The sequence below is a fragment of the Panthera leo genome, chromosome B3, assembly GCF_018350215.1.
Source record: "Panthera leo isolate Ple1 chromosome B3, P.leo_Ple1_pat1.1, whole genome shotgun sequence".
In the NCBI taxonomy this organism is placed as follows: Eukaryota; Metazoa; Chordata; class Mammalia; order Carnivora; family Felidae; genus Panthera; species Panthera leo.
Window position 1 is genome coordinate 34289694 of NC_056684.1, and position 18113 is coordinate 34307806.

Genomic DNA, 18113 nt, shown 5'->3' on the forward strand with positions numbered 1-18113 from the left:
ACTGTTTACCAGTGTTTACTCACATATGTAGGCAAATAATGACACTACATCTAATGAGAAGAGAGAGGGGTTCAGGACAAGGCACTATGAGGATTGGGGACACAATACAAGCCGTGATGGTGATGAGGGAGCATAAGGCAAGCTGAGGGCAGAGCACAAGCAACCTTTCCCCCCAACAGGAGGGAGATGTGTGACATTCCTCAGGCACTCCTGGCTGCCCAAGAACAAAGGAAAGGACAGAGAACAAATGGTTAGGGGGTGCCTGGGTGGTTTAGTCGGTTAAGTGTCTGACTTCGGCTCGGGTCATGATCTTGCAGTTTGTGAGTTCGAGCCCCACGTCGGGCTGTATGCTAACAGCTCAGAGCCTGGAGCCTGCTTCAGATTCTGTGTCATCCTTTCTCTCCCCCCCCCCCCCCCACCACCACTCGTGCTCTGTATCTCTCTCAAAAATAAATAAACGTTACATTAAAAAAAAAAAAACAAATGGTTAAACTGATAGAGTCTCTATCAGTTTACAAATATCTTAGTAATATTACAAGAAAAGGGCAATCTTATCAATAGCCTAAAGTCCAGGAACTCCCTACTGTCTTAAGGTTAATGCTTTGCTAGAGGGAAAAACAACCTTACCCTGACAATAGCTAGGTCTCCAGTAACCTGTGAGTCTTCTTTAGCATATGGAAATTCCTGTAAGAAACTTCTTGACTTTACCTCCCCCCAACTCCACAGTATATAACCAGTCATTCTTTACAACCCCCAGTGCAGCTCTTTCTGCCCACGGGTCCTCTCCCTATGCTTTAATAAAATCACCTTTTTGCACCAAAGATGTCTTCAGGAATTCTTTCTTGGCCGTCGGCTCTGAACCCCACCATCACTCCAAAACCTCATCAACGGTGCCTCCCAGGGTCAGGGAATGCTTCCCAGAGGTGACCTATGTGGGGCATAGAGGTAGAAAAGGATCTCTAGGGAATAGGGTAGAAAGGTAAGGAGGAATCAAAGAGTCCTGTGACCAAGGGCTGAGCCAGATTTTGCTTGCCCCATTTCTATTCTTCTGCTTCTGTGTCCTGCCTTTAGATAGCAGCAAGAGTTCACAGTTATTGTGAGCTTGCTAATAATAAGCTATGCCAGGGCTTGTGCTGGGGATCTTACAAGCATCTTCTCATTAAATCCTTGCAGCCCTGCCAGGTATCCAATGGGGCTTGGAAAAGCCAAGAAATTTAGCCCAGGAGACCCAGTTGGTGAGTGGCTGAGTGGGTAATTGTTTCTGTATATCTTCCTAAAGCTCTGCTGGCGCCTGGCATTTCCTTCCATCCTTCTCTCCTACACCCCGTATCCCAGGTCAGCTGGGCAGCAGCTCTCTCAAACCCAGTGACTTTTCGGTCCTCGTGGTTCCCTTCATCTGAGCCTCATTCAATCCACATTTTCTGTTCATGTCAGGACATGGCTCCCGTTGCTCGTTACGCCCAAGATCCAGCTCCAATTTCCTAGACAATTTCTGTACCTGGTCCCCGTCTGCCTTTGTCACCCCAGACGTGAAGATCTGTGCAAATAAGCCCCCAGACACATCACCACACCATCACCATTGCCATCGGTCTTTACGCATGAAACAATATTTAATTCTCCCAGAATTTTATGAGGTCATCTCAGCATCTCTAATTTATATTTAAGAGAACTGACTCTCAGAGAAATTACATGACTTGATCAAGGCAATTTGCTTAGTGAATTCACACCCATGCCTGGTTTTGCAAGAGTCAAAGAGATTGAACTAAACCAAGTGATTCAGAGCTAAGACTGAAAATAAACAGTTTACTTTGTGTGTCCATACACAATGGCCCTGGTATTACATAGACTTCTTGGTGTTGTCATCAAGAAGAAATCACCCTTCTAATTTACATTTGTCCCAGTTATTGCCCCCCATTTCTCCACTTCCACTTGTTTTAATTTTGGCTTGTTTAGCCTATTGTCAGCTCTGAATTAAACCGTAATTTATGCTAGTTTATTTTAGGAGAAGCTTTTAAGAAGGACACGTAATTTCAACACTGAACACTAGGTGTCACTGTCAACCAGTTCTGCAAAACCATCCTTCTTAAGGTATTGGAAAAAGTCCTCACCGAGAAGTATTCGAGTCTTATTTACTTGATATTGTGCTACATAATCTATAAAAACTGGAACACGGCAGTAAGACACGGATTTCCATGTACAAAATATTGCATGATCTCTAGCCTCACTCTGTGGGACTCCAATACATAGATTTTTTAAACGCCCGTTTTTCCCCAAGTGAAAAATAATATCGAGAACACATCAAGCACTGCAGGAACACTAGGCGTTGTACTTTACTTATACCATATATTTGAAACCTCACACTGCATATGTGAAGTATTTAGGTGAGGCTTTTAGAAACTAATTTAAAACCCAAAGGATACAAAGATCTTTCACCCAGGAAAAGCTAATCAGCCTTCTCACGAGGAGAACATACTTTACAGCTTTGTCAAGTATGGTTTTGAGAAAACAAGGCAAGTATTTGAACACCAAATGTCTGACTGAGTCCAAGATCTTTTTACGCACATGATTATATTCAGTCCCTTGGCAACCTTGGCCATTACTGATCTTCCTTCCTGAGTCCATTTGGGCCAGTTTAGAGGGAGGGCAAAAAAGAATCTTTCCTGCCGCACCTTCTCAAGGTTTGGTTAGGAAACCAGATCCAGAATATCCTTGAATGCTACAATTATTAGCATGTTGCTGATAACTGTGAAAATAAGACACAGGAAAAATAATCAGGATAAACTAAATTTCAAACTATCAGGAGATGGGTTGATAAGCTTTAAGAAATTGATAGGATCTGTAAAAATTAAAACTTGTAGAAGATATTGCCAATTTACTGCCTGACAGAAGATAGTACCTCAAGAGCTGGGTTGCTCTTAGAAGCAGTCATTTTTTTTTCCTGTCAAATCCAGTTAATTATAAAAGTAAACAGCTGCTAAAGATTTTATTCTGTGTTTTTCAATAAATCTTCTAATTCTCTTTTTCTTTCCCCCAACCATCCATGAGATCTTGACCTGGGCTGCCATGATTTTGTCATTGGGAGTACTTTTTATGATTGTAACTTTGGCTATTCCAGTCCTAAAAGTCATGGAACATTCACTTTTCCATTAAGTAAAAATGTGCTGTGAATATGAAGTCTTGCTAAGGCCTCTAAACACAGATGGTTTTTTCCAAGTGATAGAGAAAGGTTTTCATTCAAAGTCTGTGGGGTGCCTGGATGGTTCAGTCTGTTGAGCATCTGACTTTTGATTTCTGTTCAGGTCATGATTTCACAGTTCATAGGTTCAAACCCCACATTGGGCTCCGTGCTGACAGTAGGGAACCTGCCTGGAATTCTCTCTCCCTCCCCCACTCTCTCTGCCCCTTCCCCACTCACACTCTCTCTTTCTCCAAATAAATAAATAAATAAAAATGCAAGCTTACCATCCATAAATGTAGGGCAACAAAATCTGCCCCTGCAAAATGTGTCTCTTTGACATGTGAATTATTTTAGGCTGACTATTTTTAAGAAACAAAAGATTCAGGGGGTGCCTGGGTGGCACAGTCGGTTAAGCGTCCAACTCTTGATTTTGGCTCAGGTCATCACCTCACGGTTCGTGAGTTCAAGCTCCACATCGGGCTCTGCACTGACCGTGCGGAGCTTGTTTGGGATTCTCTCTCTCCCTCTTTCTCTGCCCTTCCCTGCTTGTGCATGTTCTCTCTTTTCTCCCTCTCTCTCAAAATAAATAAGTAAATAAGCTTTTATTTTTTTAAAAAAAGGGAAGACTCGAAGGTTTTTGGGTTTGTTTGTTTGTTTGTTTGTTTGTTTTGCCTTCCCACTAACTGCCTAAAAGGATTTAGATGGAGGACCTGTTCCATCACCACAAATCACTATAGTTTAATATACACTAGGTATATTTGCAAGGCTTGTTTGAGCAAAGCCCTCTCTGTCCCATTGTTTCTGGATGGCCCAGCAAATACTTACTCTTGCCATTCTTCCTGTCAATTGCCTTCCTTCTCTTTGAAGCCTTAGACCCTTACCCACTTCTCCCTGGTCCAGAATGACATATATATCTCATTTTGGCTGTCTTTGGAATCTCTCGTGTTTATGTGGATTTCCCATATGTACATAATTAAATTTGATTTTCTCCTGTTAATGTTATTTGTGACAATTTAATTCTTGTATCAGGCAGAAGAACCTTGAAGGATAGAAGAAAAATTTTCCTCCCCAACATAAGTTTAAATGCTGGTATATTTTCTCTCTGAAAATGTATGTTCTGGTATTCATGTATGAATAGACATATAGACTAATGGAATAGAATATAAAGCCCCAAATATATGCTTACATGCATACATATACACAGTAATAAAGAGGGAGCCTCAAAATAATGAGGGAAAGATTTATTCAATTATGGTAAAGCATAACTGGGTAGCCATCTGAAAAAAAAGTATAATTAAACCCATACCTCACACAATACGCAAGGGCAAATTCTAAGTGGATTAATATAAAATATAAAATAAAATATAAATATATAAAATAAATTTTATTTAAATTTAAATTAAATTTTAAATTTAAATATTTAAATTGAAATTTAAATTTTAATTTAAATAAAATTTAAAAATAAAATTTTTATATAAATATAAAAATATAAAAGCATAGAGCCATAAATTAGTGAAGGAAGACACAGAAGAATGTTTTAAAGCTTCAGAGTGTAATACGTCTTTCCATGACACAAAATCTAGAATCATAAAAGAGAGAATTGCTAAATTCACCATTTAAAAAATTTAAAACGTCTCCATGGCAAAAAATGACCAAAACCTCATGATCAAAAGCATAAGTCAAAAGGCTACTTGAAAAAAAAAAAACAAAAAACAAACAAACAAACAAACAAAAAAACAACTCTTTCATGTATGAAAAGCTCCTACAAATTAAGGAAAAGACCAACAACCCAATAAAAGAAAACAGATCACTCAGAACGAATATAAATTGTTCCTGGGTCAGGAGGGCAGTACTATCAGGGGCAGAGAATAGAGCAGGGCAGGTGAGGTGCCTAAGGCTCAAAATTGAAGGAGGCCCTGAGAATTTAATTTCATTAAATGCCTCCTTAAATTCTGTACCCAAGGCACCCTCACCCATCCTACTGCAGGTCCCTATATAGTTCCTCAACCCATGAAAAGATGCTCAACCTCACTCAAAATAAGATAAATGCAAATGGAAACTACCCAAAATACCATTTCTCATTTATCAGATTGGCGAAAATCCAACGTAGGACAATGCACCACCCACAGATATCGCTGGTGGGAATGTTAGTTGTTCCAACTGCTCTGGAGAGCAATTTGCCACCCACTGAGCATTAAAATCACAAAGACACACGGACTCTCGACTCACTTCTAAGAGTCTGTCCTGCAGATACTTGCAAACATGTAAAACGACCCCCACACCAGTGTATTTGTTTCAGATTTCCTGGTAATGGTTAAGACTGGATCTATCCTAAGTGTGCATCCTGGTTAAATAAACCATGGTTAATTCATCCAATGCATTGCTATGCATTCCATAGTAAATGGAAGGAGGAGGTCCTTCAGATAGAGGAATGGAAAGCTTGCCAAGTTATGCTAAGTAAGAAAAGCAAGGTCCAGGACCATGTGTGTGGTAAGCTACTATACGCATCGAAAAGAAGGAGAAAATAATATATCGTGGGCTTGCAGATGCATAAATATATCTGCCTTAAAAACGAAACTACCGGGGAGCCTGGGTGGCTCAGTCAGTTAAGTATCTGACTTCGGCTCGGGTCATGATCTCGTGGTTCGTGAAGTCAAGCCCCACCTTGGGCTCTGTGCTGACAGCTTGGAGCCTGGAGCCTGCTTCCGATTCTGTGTCTCCCTCTCTCTCTGCCCCTCCCTTGCTTGTGCTCTCTCTCTGTCTCTCTCTCAAAAATAAATAAACATTAAAGAAAAAATTTTTTAATAACAACAAAAAAACCTATCGAACAATGGTTATTTCTGTTGGGGCATGGGGAGCTGGGTAGATAAGGGACAGGGGATCATATGTTTGATGCCTGAGTCATATAAATGTATTATCTATTAAAAATATGAAATACAAAATGTAAGTATTTTCATCTGGCACTTTTGTCCTCCAATACCTATTTCTACCTAGATGCATGACACAATTGTGGATATTTCTCTAAGGCTTTTCTAACACGCTAGCAGAGCTCCTCACTACTCAGTCTGACCTGACTTTTAGCAGAAATGTAAACGAGATGCCCAAACTTGAGGTTGGGATGGTGGGCTTCCCCTACATATCTTCACTCAGACTTCTAGGCTCCATTAAAGTCATCCTCAGGCTAAGCAGTCTACATGAAAGAAGAAGTCTGATCCCACATCAATATCACCAGTTAAGAATATGAGCTGACTCAGTGAGGACGTGCAGAGGGACCAAAGGGAAAGTAGGCGGCTGTTCCCCTCAGGCTTGTGAGTCTGAACAGAGACTGCCTGGTGTTTCCGTACGCAGCACAGCTTTCTGCATACTTTATATGTTATCCAGGGCCTTGTAGAAAAGTACCTGTGGAGTTGAGCTTTTTGGAATGGGTGTGGCATAGCTCAGGAGTGTCTATATGTAACAGATCATATGCACGTGGTGCTTCTAGTCTGTGACTGGTTTAGGGGTGGCGATGGGTTGCATGGGGGCAGAGAGAGCTATTTGGCCCAGGGGACTCTGCTGAAGCCTCCTCTGAAGTCTCAGTTACAAATGCCAGTCACCATTCCAGCCTATTTAGATAGGACACTTCTTTAAGATCCCTTAGGGGGAATGCTGCCCATTCCTTCAGAAAGCTAGGGGGAAGTGCCCTAAATTCCTCTCTCTGGTACAGACAGACCACCAGGAAGGGCAGGTTGATGCTCTGGATATCCTGACCCAATTTTACCTGGGCAGCCCCTCTTTTACTTGCTTTCGTCTTGGAGATCCTGGCTGACCCCAAAACCTGCTCTTAGTATCATCCAGTTTCCAGGAGAGTCTTTCCGGCAGCACGGAATGACTTAATGGAAGCCTTTCTTTTTGTTTTTTTTTTTTTAAATGATTTTTTTTTTTTTTTTTATAATTTTTTTTTTCAACGTTTATTTTTGGGACAGAGAGAGACAGAGCATGAACGGGGGAGGAACAGAGAGAGAGGGAGACACAGAATCGGAAACAGGCTCCAGGCTCTGAGCCATCAGCCCAGAGCCTGACGTGGGGCTCGAACTCACGGACCGCGAGATCGTGACCTGGCTGAAGTCGGACGCCCAACCCACTGCGCCACCCAGGCGCCCCAAGCCTTTCTATTGCTAAAGCCAGAATGTGTTCGGGAAGACATGTGGGCTCTTTGGAAGACCGAAGTTTGGCACCATAAAGGGGATGCCAGATTAACCTAAGGGCAGAGAGCAGGAAGAAGGCACAAAGGGTTCATCTCCATATCTATCAGCTCTGGAGTACTACGTGGGTCCTGGGTCCTGAGCTGCAGACTTGGTGTACAACTTCTCCCATCCCTGGGGACCTACTAGCACCACCTCCATTTGTTACCTCGACCCTTGCCCTCCCCTACAGTCCATCTAAGGTGGGCCTCCTCACCAGTTCTCCATCACAGTTCCCCCATTAATTTCATAATGCTCGTCAAAATTTGTAATTCTTTTGCCTGTTAACCAACCTTTCCTATTACTTTTTCCATTAGGTTTTAAACTCAATGTGGGGAGGAACCGTGTTAATCTTTTCTACTGTTTTATCCCCCAGGCCCAGCCCAGTGTACATCAGGGAGCAGTTAAGATTATTTTCGGGGCGCCTGGGTGGCTCAGTCGGTTGAGCGGCCGACTTCGGCTCAGGTCGTGATCTCGCGGTCTGTGAGTTCGAGCCCCGCGTCGGGCTCTGTGCTGACAGCTCAGAGCCCGGAGCCTGTTTCGGATTCTGTGTCTCCCTCTCTCTGACCCTCCCCCGTTCATGCTCTGTCTCTCTCTGTCTCAAAAAGAAATAAACGTTAAAAAAAAAAAATTAAAAAAAAAGATTAATTGTTGAGTTAATTAATAATCATACCATAGTGCTTGGGCTGTTAATGCTTAATTAATAAGCATGCATCAACTGAGAAATGTAACCAGAGTTTTTATGCTAGTGGTGGTCCCAATGACTGAAAGTGAGAAAAATCATTGATAATGGGAAAGAAGTACACTTCGTCAGTTTTACTTGAGGTGTCAGTTTCAGATGTCAAGAGGTCCTGAGAACAGGGCCTGGGAGCTAACATTTCAATGCTTCTTTAATCTTATTCTTGATTATTTGTAGGAAAAGAGGTTTACACAGCCAGTTTCTAACTTGTTCTTTCATATGATTTAAGAATATTTACTGAATAATCTTAACATGTTAATTAAGCACTGAAGATACAAATACACAAGACACTTGTTCCCTCTACTATAGGATTCAGACATGTGTCAAAATAACTGTAACATAATATGATACGCACTTTAATAGTCACAAATAGAACACCGTTTGCTGGGGGTGGGAATGCAGGTGGGAGGGAGCCCACAAAGTGTCCCATAAGCTCAGAATTCAAGCAAAGTAAAAGGTCTCCACCTTATTTCAAGGCTGATCATGCAGACGTCTGGCAAAGGGGAGAACATTTTACCCAACACAATTATTCTCTTGGTTCTACTCAGGTAGCAAAAGAACTATAAGCAAAGTCCACAAAAGAAAAAAAAAAAAAAAAGAAGCAACTTAGGGCAAAGGGGCAGAGAAGTGAGCAGGGGGTACCTACCCATTTGGCTCAGGAAAGCACAATATTGTGAATGATGGCCTGAACACACACGAGCGTGCACAAACCCCATTCTGTCATCCTTCCCGGTCAGGGCAGCACGCGGGTCCAGAGCTTATCTCTGAACATTTGGAAACAGTTACCTTGCTTTAATTTACTGAATAAATCTGACACCGTCTGCGGATGTGTCCAGATTGAAGGCGAGCAGTGTCCCGGCTGGGAGAGGAGGTGTGAAGGCCCCCGCTGAGTGCGGGCGGATGGTGGGCCTCAACCAGTGCCCTGCACGGGAGGTGATGACCCACCGGGGACGAGAGGTGGAAGTCTGAGGGCAGAAGGGGTTCTTTTCCCTCCACAGAAGGCACCTTCGGAATGTGTGTACTCACACTTGCTTCGTTCCTTCCTGCCTTTGCTCTGAAGGGACTCAAGAAATTCAGAATGAGCAAAATAAAACAGGACGAGGGATGGAGAGCTTGGCAGATGCCAAGAATTTTCCCCGACCTTTGAGGCCTTGGGTTCTGGGGATCTGGCCAAGGGGGGCTTCGTGTCCTTGTTTTAGCTGCACTCGATTGCCCATCCCAGCCAAAAAAAGAGAAAACTCTGTGCTGGTTACAAGACTAATTTCATTTGTTGCAATCCAACAGACTGAGTCACCAAGACCTCAATTCATTTACACATTTATTTTAAGCACCTTTTCAATGGTAGGCATTTTGCTAAAGCAAAATGGCTAGAATGCCTCCCAGCTTGCTGGGTGGTAGGTGGGGGCAATGGGAACAAACAGTTACAAGCAGTGGGGACAGAAGAATAGAAACAGGGCTCAAGGGGGTCAGCCAGTACTCTGCCCAGACTCTGCTTCTAGGCAGAATCCACCAAGTGGACCAAGAGTGGACACGAGGCCGAGGGGACAACATGTACGTTCTCTTGGACACGAAGCCCTGTTGGCCTGCTCGGTCTGGGGGGTAACATGTCCCAGCCCAGCCAGCACTGGAGGCCCCGGGGGGCCAGGCAGGAGACAGATGATGCAGGACCTAGACTTGATTCCTATAGGCGAGGGGGAGCCACGCATGGAATTTAAGCAAAAGACAGACATGTCCTGATACACATTTCGAAAAAGGAGCCTGTTTTGGAAAGAGGCAGTGAGGAAAATAAACTCAGAAGAGGAGACATAGCTAAATAAACCACATGGGTTTCTTCCCATCACATACAAACGACTCTTCCTATTCTGATGAACAGTTCAGCCTAAAACACGAATTATTGGTAGTCAAACTGCCAGGTAGCCCTTATTGGCTGACTCAGCTCAGCGTTGTAACAGTCTTCTGTAAAATAGGGACTGATAATTCCCACTGACTGAGTTATTGTGAAGACGGGTGGATTAATGATATCATTTTTTGGAAACAGATTCTTTAAAAAACTTTTTTTTAAAGTTTATTCATTTTTGAGGGGGGGGAGAGGGAGAGAGAAAGGGCTACCGGAAGAGGGGCAGAGAGAGAGGGAGACACAGAATTGGAAGCAGGCTCCAGGCTCTGAGCTGTCAGCCCAGAGCCCGACACGGGGCTTGAACTCACGCACCATGAGATCGTGACCTGAGCGCAAGTCAGACACTTAACTGAGCCACCCCGGCGCCCCAGATATCATCTTGAATGTAAAGCACACAGCGCAGCGTCTATAACACAATACACACTCAGAAAAGGCTCCTAGCTAGCCATATCCTCTCCCACATCTTCCTCCTCCAAGGTTTTGCATTGGCCTATTTATTGCAAGGCATCCTCAAGGCCTGTTCCTTCCCCACCAAAGACTTTTTGTTGGGGGGAGGAGAGTGGGTCTTGGGGTGGTTCTCACTTTCAGGACCACTCAAGTCCAGAAGTCAGAGGTTTCTGTAAGGCTGCTCTCTAGGGAGCTCAGAGTGTTTTTCTCTTCTAGTTCTTTCAAATGCCTGCTGTACCACTGAAGAGAAACTTCCATCTAGTTTTATTAAGTTGTGAGCAAAAAGAATGCATGTATCAGCAAACTATTAAAATTCAGAATTATTTAGACAGTTCAAAGCTGTGACCAAGCCAAAAAAAAAAAAAAAAAAATCACAGTACAGTTAACGTGATGCTTAACAGAAATGATTACTGTGCTCTGTTAATTATACGTAAATGCTATTTCGTTCCCATAAATGACAGTAATGACTGGGCAGGACCAGAAGTGCCTTAGAGACTTCTTTGAAGATTGGCCGGATATTCCTATTTGATGTCTACAGGGAAGGGGTCAAGTTGAGCAAGGTATAGGGTCTCTGTGGGCTTCAGATACATTCTCTTCCTTGAGGAAAAGACCGTTCTTTCCCCTCAAAGCCTATCCATATGCAGTCCTTAACCTGAAGACAACTTTTGGGATCCTTCAGTCCCTGTCAAGAAAAGAAAGCATCACCCAGCACCGAGGGACTGGTAAGGGACCCCCATTTTCTGCAGCCCTCCCGCCCCTCACCTGCCAGTTCTGGGATGTCTGCATTCTTCCTGCCCCTCTTCCAACTCTTGGATCTAAAACACAGAGGAGGTCCAGCAACAGTGTAAACACAGGCTGGCCAGGGAGCGCTCTGCCGGCATAGGAACACAGCATTCCAGCTTGCACGGGGTGGGCCTGGGGCCTTTCTCTGGCTTGGTGTCCAGGGGGACGACACCATTCCCTCTCAGCTACTCTTCTGTGGGTTTAGCTCGTACTCTTATTGAATGCTCATTGCCTTTCATTAACTTCCGTAGCAGGCCTGGCTTTGCATTTCAACTTTCTGTGGCCAGCAGAGGCCTTCTGGAGCTATTTCAGATGCGGACGCTCCTGTCCGTGAGGGACAGCTCTCTCAGCCACAAGTCAGTGAGGCAGAGATACCAATGTGGATTCTGGGCTTCCAATCAAATATTCAGAAAAGGACACTGTACCCTTTGAAAGCTGCAAAGTAAACAGATCTTCAGCTTAGGAAGCAAATGTACTTCTGATTATTTAAATTTAAGTTCTAAAGAGGACGGGACAGTCCGTGATTCCAGCAACTTCAGTGAGGGAAGTTTCAGGCAAGTGCACAGAGAACAAATACGTAGCGATATCAAAGCAGTCCTTGTAACATCAAATTCCTATTAATCTGCCCGCATGCTAAGGAATGTCTGTCTCGATCTTTTAGCAATTATCGTCTACAAACTGTGCTGCCCTGCAGCCCGGATGGTGTTCAACAATCAGCGAGGATCCACACCCGCGTCCTTATGAGTGTTTGTTTTTCTTTCGTATCATCAGGTCAGAGACCCTTAAGGCAGCACTGAGAAAACACTACACCCCTGCCCCTCTGGTGGAAAGCTTCCTTCCAAGTCGCGACGCCACTCTGTATTTATGTTTCTGATTCTCTGTTAACCGTATTCTCATCAAAGTATCCTTTAAAACGGTTGCCACTTGTGGCCCAGAAGCCTTAGCATCCTGTTGGAAGAACAGACATTCAGGCCCCTCCCCAGCCCTGCCGAATCAGAATCTGCTGTCCCCTAGCAGCTCACTCTAGAGTGTGGGAACACACGCCAGCGTTCCCCTGACAGAATGTGAGTCTCATAAATCCATAATCTACCAACGAAAAAATAAACAAAGCAAATGCTTTTGCATAGGAAACTCAAATCCAGCAGGACCTCTGTGGACATAAACAATTTATTAATACTAATCAGTGTCAGCTGCTTACGAAATGCCAGACCTGTTACAAGGGCCCTGCATGTATAGGTTCACAACTGTGCACCGAAACACAGGAGGTAGGTACCGCCCTCCTCACGTTGCACAGGCACAGAGAGCTTATATGACCTGTGCGAGATCAACACAGTAAATCACACAGTGGAAGAGGCAGGATTTGAATCCAGGCAGTCTGACTTCCCGAGGGCATGTGTTTAACCATTACCCTACACCACCCCCCGGCAGTGTGCACCTGTACTCAGGAAATGAACAGCAGATTCGGGGCCTGAAAGAAAAAGCTATGTTGCTGTAAGGGCCACCATTTCAGGCTCAGTCACGTTTAGAAGCAGAGACCAGCTGAGCTGGAGATCAAAACCTCTAACAGAACCCTCTTGGGTATTATCTGAAGTCAGTGAGGTGCAGAGAGGATGTGTGGTTCTCCCAAAGGGGTGGAAAATGGAGGCCGGACAGGTCTCAGCCCCGACGGTTCTTCCCGCCACGCTCACTTACCCCTTCTGTGCCACGTCCTTCTTCTTTTGGGGTTTTGCTCTTCCAAAGCCCCTTCACACCCACCAGATACAAAAGTGACAGCTGTTCCCTTCTGAACTTTCATTCAACATCTGAGCGTCTCTGCACTGCTTTAATAAGTCATTTTGCAACCTATTTAAAGCCTCCTCATTAGAAAACGAGTCTTGGGGCACCTGGGTGGCTCAGTTGGTTAAACGTCCGACTTCGGCTCAGGTCATGATCTCACGGTTCACGAGTTCAAGCCCTGCATCAGGCTCTCTGCTGACAGCTCAGCCCCCCCCCCCCCCACCGACCCCCACCCCCTCTCTCAAAAACAAGTCTGGAAAGGGAAGGCTGTGCTTATCGACCATCCTTCAGTAACTTTGATACTGAGCAATTACATACAGAGCGTAACAGGAACTTTCAGAGGTGATAACCAAAGAGCTCTCCTTTGATGAAAGTCAAGCCTGCCAGCTACTGAGTGTTCATTAAGATGAAGTTTTAGTCTGGGCCCCTAAGAGTCATGTACCTGCTAGAGGCTTAGATCCGCCGATACATTGATAGACGCAAGAAGGGTGGCAGTTCCAGGCCCAAATTAAAGCGGCTATGGAATCTGGACCACTTCATCTAAGGTGCCTATTTCTGACCAAATGGTGCTTTCCGTCACTGGTTAGCACCCCACGAGGATTCTCTCAAGCCCCGCGTATTTGCAGAACGCAGGGCAAGGAGTTCCTGGAACACACTTCACGGGTCCGAAGGGGCTGAAAATTCCCGTTTGAGGTACTGCTCTGCTACAAAAGGCAGGGAACACCTTTCACTTGGAAGCCTGCCCATCTGGTGGGAGGCAAGAGATAGAATACACACCATGCCCTTAAAATGCCACCCTCATGATGCCCACCGTTTCTTGACTGATCTGGCAGCGCCTTTCATCACCTCCACTTCAGAGGCGAGGAAGGATCACCGAGTCCCTCTGGATGCACAGGGTGTACATATAAATCACTCAATACTTGAAATACCAGACCGAGCCGTGGCGACTCCCAAGGATCAAAAACACAGAGAGGACCAATCTGCCCTGCTTCTCCCAGAGCTCGTGGTTCCATGCCCCTGTGGGTTGTGGGGCAGCAGTGGGTCACAGCTTGGCCACCCAAAATGGAGTTGGCAGTCTCAGATCAAACACCCTGAGAACGTGCTACAGACACCCAGCCCGGGGCACTTACCTTGCACTGCCCAGACACGCAGATGGCCGTGCCGTTCTGGTCACAGGGGGTACCGTCAATGACCTTCTCGGCTTGCCGGACATAGAAGCGGTAGCCCATCGCCTGGCAGTTCAACTCACACTTCCGATTGCCCTTTACTACCAAAAAGAAAAAAAAAAGAAAAAAAAAAGAAAAAAAAAGCATCTTTTTTTTCTTCTGGTATTCTGCATTGAGATAAAATTCACATGACATAATAACATAAAAATAAACATTTTAGCCAAAGCGTACAATTCAGTGGTGTTTAATCTATTCCCAATGTTGTACAACCATCACCACTAATTCCAGAACATTTCTGTCACCCCCAGAAAACAGCCCTGGACCTGTTCGCTGTCATTCCCTCCAGACCTTGGCAACCACCCATCTACTTGCTATCTATGGATTTGCCTATTCCAGACGTCTCATAATCACACACTTTAAAAAAACTGCATCAGGGGCACCTGGGTAGCTCAGTTGGTTGAGCATCTGACTCTTGGTTTCGGCTCAGGTCATGATCTCACAGTTTCATGAGTTCAAGCCCCATATCGGGCTCTGTGCTGGCAGCACAGAACCTGCCTGGGATTCTCTCTCTCCCCCTCTCTCTCTGCCCCTCCCCCACGCACGCTATCTCTGTCTCTCTCAAAATAAATAAATAAACTTACAAAAATAAAAAATAAATAAATAAAAACTTCATCCAAGTTACTAGATCTCCCCACAGTTGCTGGTCGAGGGAAGGGATTGTGTCTTGATCTATGGGCATATAGTAGGCATTCGATGCTGAGCAGATATCATAAAGGGATTCTTCAAGAATCCCACGATGCAAATAATAGACTCCACTTTTAGAAGTCCTCCCACGTTTTAACATAGTCACAATTATATCTTACTTATCAGCAATCACAGTGAGCACACAATTTTTATGTTCTGCTTTAAAAAAATTGTTACTGAATATCTACGCAATTATATCATCTTTATGTTCTTTTAAATGGCTAGAGTTTCCTGTAATAATTCCTCCATTATGAGACATTTAAGTGGTTTCCGTATCACCTTGGGTTGAAATCCAAAGTCCTCAGCAAGAGATAAACCATCTGTCAAGAACTGAACCTTGCCTACCTTTATAGTCTCATTTCCTACTGTTTCTCCTTACATCCTTGCTGTGTACCCAACTAAGCAGGTCCTTTCTCCAGCTATTGCCTAACTGTTCTTCTGCCTTTGCCTTACTTGGCTAGTACCGGTTTCTACTTTGCTTTCGTTCCCAGGTCACTTCCTCTAGGAAGCCCTCCATGGATCCCGACCTTGCCTGTACATCCAGCCATCTGATCTGGCCCCCTCTACAATAAGGTTAACCAAACTTCACTGAAGCAGAGTCTTGAGGGGCCACAGGGACATGCCTGGCGTATTCACTTTTGTACCGCCAGCATCCAGTACAGAGGCGGGCACAGAGCAAATGCTCTACCAATCCCTGAGGAATAAGAGGAAGGATGAATAAGTAAATACTGGCCTTTTTAAAATTGTATATTTTGCCTTTCTCTCGTCTCCCCCAATGAGATATATTCCCTTACAGAGTCTTTCTCTATATTTCTGTTATTTCACACCGAGCCTGGCACACAGTCAGTGCTCAATACACGCTAATTAATTACTGCTGCTACTAATATCTTCAGAACAATTTAGTTGCCTCCAAAATAAGAATGAGAAAAATTTTCAGGCAAGATGTATTTCCATATCCAAAACAGACGAGCCAAGTACATACTGACTTTTTTTTTTTTTTTTTAACTGTTTTTGGAGACAAGACTAACGCTTTGCTCAGTCATAGACAGCATGTTCCAGGGTCATGCCTTTGTCTGAAAATCTGATTACTGGATTGGATACCACTGACTCTTTCCTACACAACACAATACATCATATTTTCCCCAGTGTAGCTGCCTGACTGTCATGGCAATGAACTTCACTCCAAAGCCATTGAAAACCACGAACAGGAAATAACATGGAGCCTCTGGGACCACATGGTTCAGGGAACACTGAATCTTCTATGTATGTTAAGCTCTATCTTAGAAGTCAAGAGGCAGGGTTTCGTACCCTGGCTGCCCAAAAGATAGAAGAGGTGATCTTGGAAAAATCAAAGAATACCAAAGATGGAAGTGCCTTCGGGAATTATCTAAAACCAAGTCATCATTTCATAGATTAAAAACATACCACCACAAAGGCCTAAGAAAGGAGGTGACAAGTTAGAGGTAAAGTCCCCAAAGCTTGCTTCCTCAGGTCATCTATCTACCTGGACCCTGCTTCTTCCTTCCCAGCTCTTCATTTTCTGAAGTGACAGCAGGAACTATCCAGGTGCGTTGCATTTCAAGTAATAACAGCGTCTGAGAGGCAGCCTCAGGAGGGGCCAGAGTTTTGAGTTCTCACTTCTCCTGGCTCTCTCCCAACTACCTCTAGCCTTTGGGATCCTAGCTTTTGCAGCCACAATTTTATTTCTCCCTATTCGTAACCATACTACAGAACAACATTCTGAGAACATTCTACATACTACAGGAGAACATTCTGGCTGAATGTGGGGCAATTATGGCAGAATCTCCAAAAAGGTACATGAAAGTAACCTGGAGGACTGGCCTGAAGTCTGCACCTCTCCTGCCACTAGGTCTGACCCTCTACCTATGTGGTTCAGTGTCCCTACTGCCTCAGACTTGCAAGAAAGAAAGAGGGGGCTCCTAGCAGATAATAGACCCCTGCGGACAACTGACCGCCTATCAGAACTATCAGACCGCCTGTTGCCTTGGCAATGCTCAACCTAGTGTGTCTCATAAAAGTACACAAGGACTCACTTCTTTAGGCCCTGTGTATACTCCCCAGCCACCTTAAAATTCCACATAAAAATAGGGGCGCCTGGCTGGCTCAGTCAGTTAAGTGTCTGACTTTGGTTCAGGTCACGATCGTGCCGTTTGAGGGTTCGAGCCCCACATCTGGCTCTGTGGTGACAGCTCAAAGCCTGGAGCCTGTTTCGGTTTCTGTCTCCCTCTCTCTCTGCCCCTCCCCTGCTCATGCTCTGTCTCTCTTTCTCTTTCTCTCAAAAATAAATAAACATTAAAAAAAAATCTTTTTAAACTACATTAAAACTATATTTGCAGGGCCTCCGATTAAGTTTTCTCATGGATAATCACTTCATTCCTTTTTTTCTTCTGTGAATATAATTATACTTCTCTATAGAAGAGAAGCCAAGAGCCAAGAGCGTCTTCTCTAAGCAGATCTTGGCTTGGTTTTACCAGCAGAGAGAGAGAAGGAAAACAGAAGAGTGGCCACCAGCGGGGGGCAGTGGGCTGAGAGCAAAGCGGGCATCTCCTTCTCCCCCTGATTCTCTTATTGCTCTCCTTTTCTGTCCTCCCCACCCCCAAAGGGAACACCTTTATATTCCACACACTGAGAGGGTGATTCTGTGTCCCAGGACCAGAAGCACAGCCTCACCTGGGAACTTGTTGAAAATGTAGATTCTGAGGCCACGCCTCCTAGTCCTGCATCAGAGACTCAGGCAAGCTATATTTTAAATAAGCCCTCAGAGTGATTCTGGTGCACAAATTTCACAGCCACTGCTCTAAGAAAAGTCAAGTAGTGAGAGAAGAGCTGGAAGTAGCTGACCATTCTTATTTTGAATCAAAGATGTTCAAATTCCACACCCAAGTTTCAAAGATAATATAAGCACTATCTGTAATTAAACTTAGAATTGCCAGGTATCTGGATCCACGATAGCTAAAAAAATCTCTCTTCTTATTAAACTCTGGAGATCACACAAGAAAATTCAGGTTACTTAGAATAAAACAGCTAACAGCTAAAGGATTTACTCTCAAATACGGTTCAATATTTAAATCACTCTCTGAACTGTGTCCCCTTGGAAAGCCCCCTGATATAAGAGTAAAGACATTTTTCAAGTGATAAA

General features: G+C 44.2%; 1 protein-coding gene across 1 annotated transcript in view; it reads right to left on the bottom strand.

Moving 5' to 3' along the window:
* Positions 1-18113, bottom strand: part of THSD4 (thrombospondin type 1 domain containing 4) — a 543647-nt gene that overhangs the window by 295333 nt on the left and 230201 nt on the right. Inside the window, exon 6 of the mRNA XM_042941521.1 lies at positions 14174-14310. Coding sequence (XP_042797455.1) covers positions 14174-14310 — 137 coding nt within the window. The remainder of the gene's footprint in view (positions 1-14173; positions 14311-18113) is intronic.